Below are 14927 nucleotides of genomic sequence, written 5' to 3'. Positions count from 1 at the left end.
AGGTATTTGGATGTTATACACTGAGGAGGTGGGCGGAGCTACAGTCTTTAAACAGGGGTGAATGAGATGTTTAGCAGTGTTCTGTTAGGCTCACCTGACCTCTCGATGGTTGCTATGGTAGTAGACATTGGTGGGCGGAGTCTGGAGAGGTTGGTGTAAAAGTGTATAATCTGGCAACGCTGCTGCTTGAAGCCCAGGCTGAGGTACCTCAGCACACCTGCACTGTGTCTGCTGCTGCTGCTGCTGCCGGCAGGTGTGTCGCTCTCACCTGGGATATGTAAATAACCTTCCAGAGAGGCGTGTGTGTGTGTGCGCGCGTGTGTGTGTGTGTGTGTGTGTATCATCTCCATATAAGGACGTGGGTGTTGTCGTGGTGACTGTAGGGGCTTGCGGTGTTTTTTATCGTTACTGTGAAGGATGGAGAAAGCTGATTGGTTGATTGACGGCTGTAGTTAGATCAGAATTATAATATGAATTATAATAATTATAATAATTATATCGTCTGTGCCCTCTGTGATACTAAATGTCGACCTGTTCTACTGTTTATTTCCTGTTTTCACTCTTAACGTAAAGGAAGCACACGAGACTTTTATTATGAAACCCCGGCGCGGGTACAGCGCGACTCTATGTCCAAATACTTACGGACACCCTCTACATCCAATCCTGCATTCTGATTCTTCTCCGGACAGTAGAAACAGTTACTCCAACAAAAGATAAATAAAAAAAAACACGTTATAATAAATTTAATTTCTGAAAAAAACAACAATAAAAAAAGTAAAGAAGAGCAGGTGTCCCAATACTTTTGGACATGTTGTGTTTCTGTACCATAATGTTGCACTGAGTCCCCCCACCCTGTCCGACCTCCCCCCGGGACTTTTATTATATTCTTCTATTTTAAAACTCACATAAAAGTCACTCATTAAGTATTTTACCACCCTGTTATCTTACCACCCTGTTATTTTACCACCCTCTTATTTTACCACCCTGTTATCTTACCACCCTGTTATTTTACCACCCTGTTATTTTACCACCCTGTTATTTTATCACCCTGTTATTTTACCACCCTGTTATTTTACCACCCTGTTATCTTACCACCCTGTTATTTTACCACCCTGTTATCTTACCACCCTGTTATTTTACCTAATAATTATTATATCACCCTGTTATATTACCACCCTGTTACTTTATCTCATAAAAAAACAGGGTGGTTAAATAATGAGATAATATAACAGGGGGGTAAATTAATAATGACATAAAATAATCTCATAATTTTTTTACCAGCCTGTTATTTTATCTAATTATTATTTTACCACTCTGTTATTTTACCACCCTGTTACTTTACTACCCTGTTATTTTACCACCCTGTTATTTTACCACCCTGTTATTTCACCACCCTGTTATCTTACCACCCTGTTATCTTACCACCCTGTTATTTTACCACCCTGTTATTTTACCACCCTGTTATTTCACCACCCTGTTATCTTACCACCCTGTTATTTTACCACCCTGTTATTTTACCACCCTGTTATTTTATCACCCTGTTATTTTACCACCCTGTTATTTTACCACCCTGTTATCTTACCACCCTGTTATTTTACCACCCTGTTATTTTACCACCCTGTTATTTTATCACCCTGTTATTTTACCACCCTGTTATTTTACCACCCTGTTATCTTACCACCCTGTTATTTTACCACCCTGTTATCTTACCACCCTGTTATCTTACCACCCTGTTATTTTACCACCCTCTTATTTCACCACCCTGTTATCTTACCACCCTGTTATTTCACCACCCTGTTATCTTACCACCCTGTTATTTCACCACCCTGTTATCTTACCACCCTGTTATTTTACCACCCTGTTATTTCACCACCCTGTTATTTCACCACCCTGTTATCTTACCACCCTGTTATTTTACCACCCTGTTATTTCACCACCCTGTTATTTCACCACCCTGTTATCTTACCACCCTGTTATTTTATCACCCTCTTATTTTACCACCCTGTTATTTTACCACCCTGTTATTTCACCACCCTGTTATTTCACCACCCTGTTATTTCACCACCCTGTTATCTTACCACCCTGTTATTTCACCACCCTGTTATTTTACCACCCTGTTATTTTACCACCCTGTTATTTCACCACCCTGTTATTTCACCACCCTGTTATCTTACCACCCTGTTATTTTATCACCCTCTTATTTTACCACCCTGTTATTTTACCACCCTGTTATTTCACCACCCTGTTATCTTACCACCCTGTTACTTTACCTAATTATTATATTACCACCCTGTTATTTTATCTCATAAAATAACAGGGTGGTAATAGAACAGGGTGATAAGATAATAATTAGGTAAAATCACATGGTAAAATGAGATAAAATAATCTCATTATTATTTCATCACCCTGTTATCGGAGTTTGTGATGTAACAGTTTTGGGGCTTTGAAATCGTTGAAATCTTTGAAGTCTCTTTAATTCTCGTTATTCAACCCTAAAAATAGACAGTTCTGTATTTTAGAATCACTTTTAAAATAGAAGAATAAAAAGTCCCGTGGGAAAGTGAATGTATTATACCTTTAAACATGTATTTATATGTATTTACATAGTTTGTACCTTTTTTCCAACAGAGCCGAATATACGTTCAGATTAGTGAGATTAACCCAGAGAACAGCTCAGTCCAGCACTGTTCAGTAAACACACACATTATAGAGCGTAATAGAGCATTATAGAGCGCCCCCTACACTTCCTGTAGTTTATTACAGTCTGTCAGAATGAGCGTGTGGATCATATGAACATTATAAAGCATTATAGAGCATTATAGAGCGCCCTCTACGCTTCCTGTAGTTTATTACAGTCTGTCAGAATGAGCGTGTGGATCATATGAACATTATAAAGCATTATAGAGCATTATAGAGCGCCCTCTACGCTTCCTGTAGTTTATTACAGTCTGTCAGAATGAGCGTGTGGATCATATGAACATTATAAAGCATTATAGAGCATTATAGAGCGCCCTCTACGCTTCCTGTAGTTTATTACAGTCTGTCAGAATGAGCGTGTGGATCATATGAACATTATAAAGCATTATAGAGCTCCCCCTACACTTCCTGTAGTGTATTACAGTCTGTCAGAATGAGCGTGTTGTGGATCATATGAACATTATAGAGCATTATAGAGCTCCCCCTACACTTCCTGTAGTGTATTACAGTCTGTCAGAATGAGCGTGTTGTGGATCATATGAACATTATAGAGCATTATAGAGCGCCCTCTACGCTTCCTGTAGTTTATTACAGTCTGTCAGAATGAGCGTGTCGTGGATCATATTAACATTATAGAGCATTATAGAGCGCCCCCTACGCTTCCTGTAGTTTATTACAGTCTGTCAGAATGAGCGTGTCGTGGATCATATTAACATTATAGAGCATTATAGAGCGCCCCCTACGCTTCCTGTAGTGTATTACAGTCTGTCAGAATGCGCGTGCTGTGGATCATATGAACATTATAAAGCATTATAAAGCGCATCTTATTTTATTTTAACAGTTTATTGAACTGTGCTGGACTAAGCTGGACTCGTTTTGTAAAGTGGTTTTGAACGTGATTCTGGATTGTTTTGCTCTTTTCTGTGTTTATACCTGTAAAAACCGCCTTAAACCAGTTTAGCGTCAGATTAAACCGGTATAAACCGGCTGTAAAGATGTTTGGGAACTTTTGTGAGCTCTGTTTCTGTGTTGAGATTATTCGGTTGGACGTGGACTGAACACCTTCATTGCTACTCCTCCTGTTAGCATCCATGCTAACGACATGCTAATGACTCTGCATGAAGGAACGGCGCCCCCTGTCCTCCCCTGCTGGCAGCGCTGCGTCTCGCCTGGACGTCTCGGCGGATTGCGACGGATCTCAGATTCTGTTTTTTATTTTTGTTTTACAGGTTAATAGAATTGTTAATGAAGTTATTAATGAAGTTATTAATTGAGTTATTAATGGAGTTGTTATTGGAGTTGTGTCGCAGTAGAGCTGCACCTGCTGTGGGAACCAAAATGCAATGTACAGTTAGCGTAGATTATTTTATAGGACGATCACTCCCCGGACTGTTTGTAAATATTAAATTAAATAAATTAATGTAAACATTTGTATTTATCGATGATTCAGACGTCGACTGGGTGAAAATGTACAGATTTTAATATAATCAGATATTCACGCTGTTCTGTCCCGACTGTTCTGTTCTAAATGAAATTAAGTTCATTTTTAAAGCTTTTTAGATTAAAAATTGTTGTACCCAAAAGGAATGAAACTTGGTGGGTAGTTCGTTTCGCAGTTGTGGTGAACATACAGCTCTGTAAAAAATAAGAGAGCTCCTAAAAACGATGAGTTTCTCTGATTTTACCAAATTGAAAACCTCTGGAATATAATCAAGAGGAAGATGGATGATCACAAACCATCAAACCACCAAACTGAACTGCTTGAATTTTTGCACCAGGAGTAAATCAGCATAAAGTTATCCAAAAGCAGTGTGTAAGACTGGTGGAGGAGAACATGATGCCAAGATGCATGAAAAAAACACCAGGGTTTTTCCACCAAATATTGATTTCTGTACTCAGATTTCTTAAAACTTTGATATAATTATGAATATGTTTTCTTTGCATTATTTGAGGTCTAAAAACCTTCAATAGTTCCAAGTCGTCAAAAATCTAGATTTTTTTCCAAAATTACACAGAAACCCAGAATTCAGATTTACAAAATTACAAAGAATACTACTTTTAAAGTTGTTTAAAAATACACAGAAATCTTTTTTTTTTAATGATCTGAATTTAACAAAACCCAAAGTGTATAGTTTATCCAAAACTACACTGAAACACAAAATTTAGGATTTCTCCAAAATTACACCGAAATCCAAAAAATTAAATTTCTCCAAAAGTGTATACAAAACCCATTTTTAAATTGATCAAAAACTGTACAAACCCCCAAATATTAAATTATTTAAAAAATGCTTAAAAGCCCAAAATTCATAAATTCTCAGAAGTACATGAAACGACGTTTGGAAATTATCCAGAATTGCACTAAAACAAGTTTTGAATTGTGTAAAAATACTTAGAAACACGAAATTTATCATTTTCCCAAAATTACATAAAATTTGAATTTAAAAAGTTTGAATTTCTATGAAATTAGACAAACCAAATTTAGAATTTTGCCAAAATTATAGAGAAACACAAAAGTTTTAAACAGAAAGTTTTACATTTTTCTTAAATAATTTTAGCTGGGTGAGAAACACAATAAAAAATATATATCTCTAAATCTTCTCACAGCCCCGTGAATCTCGTTCATAATTAAAACACGGGTTCAGGTGACGAGTTTTAGTTCTTAATTATCTTATAAATATTTTGTATCTGGTATTATAATGTTTCTATATAATTAAATAACCTAATTACAGTAAAACTGCGTGAAAGATTAAAATAAGCTAGTTTAATATGGTTATAATTCTGGTAAAGTTAATATATTATAAATATAGATTATATCTGTGTTCTGGTTTGATCAGTGAGGATGAGTCTCAGGTACAGGTGTGTGATCTGAAGCTCCTCCATCGGCTCAGGTTTCATCACGGATCAGACAGAATCAGACTTTAGATTAATTTATTACATTTTACACACAATTAACACGATATAATCACACCCCCATCAGATCCTCAGCTCCTCCCACATCCTCTTCAACATCATGACCAATGGACCAATGGGAATACTGCAAAATTTATGTCCAGAATTATGCAGAAATACACAATTTTTTAATTTCTCCAAAAAATGTACAAAAAAACAAAATTCTGAAATTTACCAAAATTCATAATTTTACCATAATACAGGAATCCAAAATGTGGATTTTTTTCAAAACTAAACAGAAAAACAAAATTTTAATTTCTCCAAGATTATACAGAAACCAAAATTTCTAAATTTTACCTAAAAAACACATTTCCAAAAATTTTAATTTGTCCAAAATTATACCAAAACCCCAAATTTTGAATTTCACCAAAACGATGGGGAAACCAAGCATTTAGATTTTCTTTAAAAGTACAAAAAAAAACAAAAATTTGGATTTCTCCAAAATTATGCAAAACCTCCAAAATGTTTGATTACCTCAAATTACACAGAAACCCAAAATTCAGAATTTCAACAAAATGGTACAGAAATCAAAAACTACGATTTTCTCCAAAATATCAAAAATTTGGATTCCTCCAAAATTAATACAGAAATGCCATTTTTTTCAATATTTCAAACATTAGAATTTCTCTAAAATCATACAGAATGCAAAATGTAGAGTTTCTGCAAAAAATATACAGAATCCTATTTTTTATAATTATAATTTGAGAACATTAAAGATCTTACACCATTAAATTTTATTCACTCAGATCGACTTCTTACATCTGTGTGATTTTATCAAAAGGCATATGTAAATAATCTCTGTTCTGATTGGTGGCTGGACTGAAACACTTATGACTTATTATAGCGTAAAGGGCTAAAATGAATGGGCGGGGCTAATTTAACGTTTTTAAAGATCAAACGGGTAAATCAGGTAAAATATTAGCATTTTATCGCATTTGTAAACCGAATCTGGCCCCGCCCATTTATTCACGATGAGATAACTGACGAGCAAAAAAGACACTTTTACACAAATTAAGAACACTTGTTAATTTTTGAGACGGAGAGACTCGTTGTCTTGATGAAACTGATGAAAGCAGATGAGCGCGAGAAGATAACAGGAAGTGAAGATGAGAGGCTGGTGGTTGATGAGGTGTTATCGTGTGTAATGAAGGGAAGTGAATCTCTCTGAATGGAGATGAGTCTGAGGATCTGAGAGGATTTATCATCATGAATATAAACGAGTCCGGAGCTCAGAGAAGATCCGCTGTATAATCAAGCTCGGCTCGGCGACGCCGGGTCCGGTGCCGGGTCCAGTGCCGGGTCCTGGTTCGGGCCCGGGGGTCCGGTGCCGGGTCCGGTTACGATGGGGATCACATGCTGGTGGGAAGTTTCTGTTTCCGTTGTTTCGAGGGAATACCGGTCCTCTCAAATTCCTCTTTCTCCCGGATATACTCCTGTTTACACTCCTCGAAAAAATCTGGATCCTGATAACTGAAAACACAACATCACTAATTAATAAAAACGGTTTTAAAACAGTTAACTATCAATTTAATATTACATCACATTAACACACATCCTGAACTTATACAGCATCCAATATAAACTGCTAATAACATTAAGATCCAGTATGAAGCTCTAATAACATTAATATCCAGTATGAAGCTCTAATAACATTAAGATCCAGTATGAAGCTCTAATAACATTAATATCCAGTATGAAGCTCTAATAACATTAAGATCCAGTATGAAGCTCTAATAACATTAATATCCAGTATGAAGCTCTAATAACATTAATATCCAGTATGAAGCTCTAATAACATTAGTATATATATAAGGCTCTAACATATATTATAAACACTGTATCTGTAATCCAGTATGTATTATAATTATAAATATAGATTAGGGTGGTAACAGGTTGTAATAAAGGAGGCGGGACTCACTGTTTGGTCAGACACTCCTTCAGGGCGGAGTTCTGCTTCCTGCATTTCACCACCATCAGGATCCCGGTCTCCTTACAGCACGCACTGAATGCTGGGAAAAAAGATCAAAGAAAAACATCACAAGATGAAAATTTGTTTACTTTAGTTGTTCAGTTGTTGAGACTACAGTCGGAGTGTCTGTAGAGTCAGTGGAGGTGAAGCGAGGGTTAATGTGGTTGTTGAGTTGTTGGGTGGTTGTTGGTGAGGTGATGCAAGGGTTAATGCTGTTGAGTTGTTGGGTGGTTGTTGAGATGTTAGTTGGTTGGTTGCTAAGTGGTTGTTGTTGAGGTGATCTGAGGGTTAATGGCGTTGTTGAGTTGTTGCTAAGGTGGAGGTGATGCGAGGGTTAATGGTGTTGTTGAGTTGTTAGGTGGTTGTTGTGGAGGTGATGCGAGGGTTAATGTGGTTGTGGAGTTGTCGGTTGGCTGTTGTGGAGGTGATGCGGGTTGTGGAGTTGTTGGTTGGCTGTTGTGGAGGTGATGCGAGGGTTAATGGCATTGTTGAGTTGTTGTGGAGGTGATGCGAGGGTTAACGCTGTTGTTGAGTTGTTGTGGAGGTGATGCAAGGGGTTGTTCAGTTGTTGAGGTGAAGCGATGGGTTAATAGTGTTGTTGAGTTGTTGAGGTGATGCGAGGGTTAACGACGTTGAGTTGTTGGGTGGTTGTTGTTTTTGAGGTGATGCGAGGGGTTAATAGTGTTGTTGAGTTGTTAAGGTTATGCGAGGGGTTAATAGTGTTGTTGAGTTATTGTTGAGTTGTTGAGGTGATGCGAGGGTTAACGACGTTGAGTTGTTGGGTGGTTGTTGTTTTTGAGGTGATGCGAGGGGTTAATAGTGTTGTTGAGTTGTTAAGCTTATGCGAGGGGTTAATAGTGTTGTTGAGTTGTTGCTGAGTTGTTGAGGTGAAGCGAGGGGTTAATAGTGTTGCTGAGTTGTTAAGGTTATGCGAGGGGTTAATAGTGTTGTTGAGTTGTTGCTGAGTTGTTGAGGTGAAGCGAGGGGTTAAGTGTTGCTGAGTTGTTGAGGTGATGCGAGGGGTTAATAGTGTTGCTGAGTTGTTAAGGTTATGCGAGGGGTTAATAGTGTTGTTGAGTTGTTGCTGAGTTGTTAAGGTTATGCGAGGGGTTAATAGTGTTGTTGAGTTGTTGCTGAGTTGTTAAGGTTATGCGAGGGGTTAATAGTGTTGTTGAGTTGTTGCTGAGTTGTTGAGGTGAAGCGAGGGGTTAATAGTGTTGCTGAGTTGTTAAGGTTATGCGAGGGGTTAAGTGTTGAGTTGTTGCTGAGTTGTTAAGGTTATGCGAGGGGTTAATAGTGTTGTTGAGTTGTTGCTGAGTTGTTGAGGTGATGCGAGGGGTTAATAGTGTTGCTGAGTTGTTAAGGTTATGCGAGGGGTTAAGTGTTGTTGAGTTGTTGCTGAGTTGTTGAGGTGAAGCGAGGGGTTAATAGTGTTGCTGAGTTGTTGAGGTGATGCGAGGGGTTAATAGTGTTGTTGAGTTGTTGCTGAGTTGTTGAGGTAAAGCGAGGGGTTAATAGTGTTGTTGAGTTGTTGAGGTGAAGCGAGGGGTTAAGAGTGTTGCTGAGTTGTTGAGGTGATGCGAGGGGTTAATAGTGTTGCTGAGTTGTTGAGGTGATGCGAGGGGTTAATAGTGTTGTTGAGTTGTTGCTGAGTTGTTGAGGTAAAGCGAGGGGTTAATAGTGTTGTTGAGTTGTTGAGGTGATGCGAGGGGTTAATAGTGTTGTTGAGTTGTTAAGGTTATGCGAGGGGTTAATAGTGTTGTTGAGTTGTTGCTGAGTTGTTGAGGTAAAGCGAGGGGTTAATAGTGTTGTTGAGTTGTTGAGGTGATGCGAGGGGTTAATAGTGTTGTTGAGTTGTTAAGGTTATGCGAGGGGTTAATAGTGTTGTTGAGTTGTTGCTGAGTTGTTGAGGTAAAGCGAGGGGTTAATAGTGTTGTTGAGTTGTTGCTGAGTTGTTGAGGTGAAGTGAGGGGTTAATAGTGTTGTTGAGTTGTTGCTGAGTTGTTGAGGTGAAGCGAGGGGTTAATAGTGTTGTTGAGTTGTTGCTGAGTTGTTGAGGTGAAGTGAGGGGTTAATAGTGTTGTTGAGTTGTTAAGGTTATGCGAGGGGTTGATAGTGTTGTTGAGTTGTTGTTGAGTTGTCGATTGGTTGTTGTTGAGGTGATGCGAGGGTTAACGCTGTTGACCCGGTGCTGATCTGAGCCGCCTGTACTCTATTAACTCCAGTCTGTTCTCAGGTTGTGAAACTGGCAGCCGGAATAACAGCTGACCACAAACTGCCCTGAGGTCTGAGGGGATTATTAATATATATATATATAAATAAATATAAATACACCCCGGACCTGGATTATATATATATACGTATATATATATATATATATATATATATATATATATATACGTATATATATATATATATATATATATATGTATATATACGTATATATATATATATATATATATATATATATATACGTATATATACGTATATATATATATATATATACGTATATATATATATATATATACGTATATATATATATATATATATATACGTATATATATATATATATATATATACGTATATATATATATATATATATATATACATATATACGCATATATAATTAAATATAAATACACCCCGGACCTGGATTATTAATATATACATATATTTAAATATAAATACACCCCGGACCCGGATTATTAATATATACATATATAAATAAATATAAATACACCCCGGACCTGGACTATTAATATATACATGTATAATTAAATATAAATACACCCCGGACCCGGATTATTAATATATACATATATAAATAAATATAAATACACCCCGGACCTGGACTATTAATATATACATGTATAATTAAATATAAATACACCCCGGACCTGGATTATTAATATATTCATGTATAATTAAATATACATACACCCTGGACCCTGATTATTAATATATACATATATAAATAAATATAAATAAACCCCGGACCTGGATTATTAATATATACATATATTTAAATATAAATACGCCCCGGACACGGATTATTAATATATACATATATAAATAAATATAAATAAACCCCCGGACCTGGATTATTAATATATACATATATTTAAATATAAATACACCCCGGACACGGATTATTAATATATATATATATATATATATATATATATATATATATATATATATATATATATATATATATATATATATTTAAATATAAATACAACCCCGACATGGATTATTAATATATACATATATAAATACATATAAATACACCCCGGACCTGGATTATTATTATATATATATATATATATTTAAATATAAATACAACCCCGACATGGATTATTAATATATACATATATAAATACATATAAATACACCCCGGACCCGGATTATTAATATATATTTACAGATACAGATGACTGTAAAAAAAAAAGCAACTACTGGCCGATGCAAATATTATAATAAAGCAATTATTATTATTAGATATTGATGATGAAAAAATAAAATAAAAACTTTCAGCCAATTTATTGATAAAAAAGTAAAATTATAAACCAAATCCGACGTTTGTGAGAATTAGCATTTACAGCGCTAATGTCTGAACATTCTGAACGCTACATGCAGCTACTCTGTTTAATTGGTGTTTTGATATGGACGTGCAAATGCACACACACAGCTCGTGTAGTCCCTGTAGAAGAGAAGTGCAGTAGGTGGCAGCGAATCAGAGCGGAGCTGATTTGCATACGGTGTATTATAGTGAGCTCAGAGTGCGGCGGTTCCGGAGTCGGCGTGTGAAAAGCTACTGAAGGGTTTCACACTCGCCACGGTTAGCGAGGTCCCGGGTTCGGCTGTAATTAGCCCCGCCCCCCCCCGGGGGCCGTCCCTCAGCACCGAGAGATAATTATCATTATTTATATTCAACTGATTTTTATCATCATCACTTTCATCTGTATTCAGAACAGAGTCAGCAAATACAATCCCAGCAGCCAGAAACCCGAGACTAATCTAATACATATAATATAAACCCCACCCCCTCCCCCACACACACAAGACCACACACACACTCTCTCTATACACTCCACATACACTCCGCAGAGAACAATCAGCTCCGTCTGATCCGTCCCGCAGCTCAGTCACTTTCTAATCTAACAAAAGTACAAAAAAACAGGGATACACTACTTTAATAATATAAATAATATATTTAATATAATGGTTTAAACGCTGTCCATTTTATTTAATCATCAAATAAACCCCCTCTGATATCAGGAGATAAATTTAGACCCATTGAAATAATGAGATGTGATGTAAACACCAGGGAAGCACCGATCTGGGAATTCTCTGCCGATATCCGATATTACACACATTTATAACTTACAAACAAAATATACAACCCAGTTTATCTATAAAATCCTAAAAACTAATTTCAATAAATCAACAGATTTTAAATTAGAGCATCACTCTGTCCTTTTCCACCATTCAATAAATACAACAGCAAGTATCGGTTTAAAATATCCACCATACTGGCAAATACTGATGATTCTAAAAAAAGCAATTACTGGCCGATACCGATGATTAAAAAACAAAATATAAAATAAAAATAATCGGCTGATGCAGATGATTCTAGAAAAAAAGGCAATTGTCGGCCGATACAGAAATTGCAATTAACAGCAGATACCAATGATTATATTTTTTAAAAAAGCAATTATCTGCAGATACCGATGATTATAATAAAACAATTATCGGCCAATGAATTGTTGGCTGATAATTGAATCTGTTTAAAAAAAAAAGAAGCTTTTATCAGCCTTTATCAGCCAATGTATTTATTTAGAAAAAAGCGATTATCAGTCAATACGGTGATTCTAATAAAGGCAACTAACAGTTGACACCAATGACTTGAGAAACAACAATTATTGGCTGATATGATAATCCTAAAAAGCAATTATGAATCGATACCAATTGTTCTGAAAAAGCAATTATCAGTCGATACCAATGATTAAAAAAAAAATGTATTAATGGCCAAGAGATGACCAATGATTCTAAAAAACTGTAACTAACTGTGGTGAATTATGATAAATTAATTGTAATTGAAATTACTTGTTATACAGTTCTTTCTAAAAAAGCCATTATCCGCTGATACCATGATGATGATTTAAAAACAACAGTTACAGATACTGATGATAAGGAAAAAGCAATTATCGGTCGATACTGGTTATTCTAAAAAATGCCATTAATAGCCGATACGATGACAAAAAAAGGGGAAAAAAAGCAATTATCAGTTGATACCAAAAATATGTACTTTATTGTAATTAATTGTAGTTAATTAATTGTAATAGTAATTAATTGTAATACAGATGATTCTAAAAAAGCAATTATCGGCTGATACCAATGATTCAAAAACATTTACTGATACTGATGATGATGAGGAGGAAAAAGCAATTTTTCGTCGATTCAATGATTTTTAATAAAAAAATGCAATTATCAGCTGATACTGATGACAAAAAAAGCAATTATTGGTTGATACCGAAAAAAGCAATTATTGGCTGATACCGAAAAAAGCAATTATTGGCTATACCAATGATTCTATAAAAAAGCCAATCACTGGCCAAAACCAATCATTAAAAAAAGCAATTATCAGAATGATGCTGCTGTGCTGGTTATATATGGTGAATTCTGCCTGTTTGATACAATATGTGTATCGATTTCTCAATAAATATCGGTATCGGCTCATTGTCCAGCCCTACACAGTAGTGAACAGTAGTGAACATCACTACAGATCAGCGCTGTGAGGAACTCAGCGTTGGGTTCACTGTGTGAATAACAGGGTTTACCCACAATCCTGTTCTGCGTGATTCTCCTGTTTCAGTCTCTTTGTTCTGGTTGGTCGAGCCGCCGCTGCAGCAGCGCAGGGATTTCAGTCCAAACTCAATTAATTCTCACGATTAGAAACAGAGAGAAGATCAGACGCCTCCAGCCGAGGAGAAACGCTGATCTGATTTACAGATTAAACAGCCCTGACAACCCTCTAAACCCCCCCTCGCCACCGGTACCACCCCCCCGGGAACCGCCCCTTATTACCCCAACACACACAGCAGCACATACAATAATAATACAATAATACACACTTAATACACCAATACATCCGCCGATAATACACTAAAATATAAACTAATAATACTGAATCGTTTACAGAAGCAGATACTGAATCGTTTATAGAAGCAGATACTGAATCGTTTACAGAAGCAGATACTGAATCGTTTATAGAAGCAGATACTGAATCGTTTATAGAAGCAGATACTGAATTGTTTATATAGAAGCAGATACTGAATCGTTTATAGAAGCAGATACTGAATCGTTTATAGAAGCAGATACTGAATCGTTTATAGAAGCAGATACTGAATTGTTTATATAGAAGCAGATACTGAATCGTTTACAGAAGCAGATACTGAATCGTTTATATAGACGCAGATACTGAATCGTTTATATAGACGCAGATACTGAATCGTTTATATAGAAGCAGATACTGAATCGTTTATAGAAGCAGATACTGAATCGTTTACAGAAGCAGATACTGAATCGTTTATAGAAGCAGATACTGAATTGTTTATATAGAAGCAGATACTGAATCGTTTATAGAAGCAGATACTGAATCGTTTATAGAAGCAGATACTGAATCGTTTATATAGAAGCAGATACTGAATCGTTTATAGAAGCAGATACTGAATCGTTTATAGAAGCAGATACTGAATTGTTTATATAGAAGCAGATACTGAATCGTTTATAGAAGCAGATACTGAATCGTTTATAGAAGCAGATACTGAATCGTTTATAGAAGCAGATACTGAATTGTTTATATAGAAGCAGATACTGAATCGTTTACAGAAGCAGATACTGAATCGTTTACAGAAGCAGATACTGAATCGTTTATATAGACGCAGATACTGAATCGTTTATATAGACGCAGATACTGAATCGTTTATATAGACGCAGATACTGAATCGTTTATATAGAAGCAGATACTGAATCGTTTATATAGAACCAAATACTGAATCGTTTATATAGAAGCGGATACTGAATCGTTTATAGAAGCGGATACTGAATCGTTTATATAGAAGCGGATACTGAATCGTTTATAGAAGCAGATACTGAATCGTTTATAGAAGCAGATACTGAATCGTTTATAGAAGCAGATACTGAATCGTTTACAGAAGCAGATACTGAATCGTTTACAGAAGCAGATACTGAATCGTTTACAGAAGCAGATACTGAATCGTTTATAGAAGCAGATACTGAATCGTTT

The 14927-nt window shown here is 36.0% G+C and overlaps 1 protein-coding gene and 2 long non-coding RNA genes across 3 annotated transcripts in view; 1 reads left to right on the top strand and 2 right to left on the bottom strand.

The window, feature by feature from the left end:
* Window positions 1-912: 912 nt before the first annotated feature.
* LOC125785762 (uncharacterized) lies at window positions 913-1262 on the bottom strand. Its single transcript, XR_007428115.1, has 2 exons — window positions 1184-1262; window positions 913-943 (listed from the first exon to the last, which is right to left on the bottom strand). It is a non-coding gene; the product is annotated as an uncharacterized LOC125785762 (long non-coding RNA).
* A 4346-nt stretch (window positions 1263-5608) lies between these two features.
* The window catches only part of cmc1 (C-x(9)-C motif containing 1), an 18056-nt gene continuing 8737 nt past the window's right edge, over window positions 5609-14927 (bottom strand). The window contains exons 3-4 of the mRNA XM_022662412.2: window positions 7565-7655; window positions 5609-7116 (exon numbers count right to left, since the gene is read on the bottom strand). Coding sequence (XP_022518133.1) covers window positions 6996-7116; window positions 7565-7655 — 212 coding nt within the window. The 3' untranslated portion in view covers window positions 5609-6995. The remainder of the gene's footprint in view (window positions 7117-7564; window positions 7656-14927) is intronic.
* Window positions 8706-9228, top strand: LOC125785754 (uncharacterized). The gene is made up of 3 exons (XR_007428103.1): window positions 8706-8848; window positions 8893-8941; window positions 9152-9228. It is a non-coding gene; the product is annotated as an uncharacterized LOC125785754 (long non-coding RNA).

The sequence above is a fragment of the Astyanax mexicanus genome, chromosome 1 (genome assembly GCF_023375975.1).
Source record: "Astyanax mexicanus isolate ESR-SI-001 chromosome 1, AstMex3_surface, whole genome shotgun sequence".
Lineage (NCBI taxonomy): Eukaryota > Metazoa > Chordata > Actinopteri > Characiformes > Acestrorhamphidae > Astyanax > Astyanax mexicanus.
This window is presented reverse-complemented; position numbering and strand designations above follow the sequence as displayed.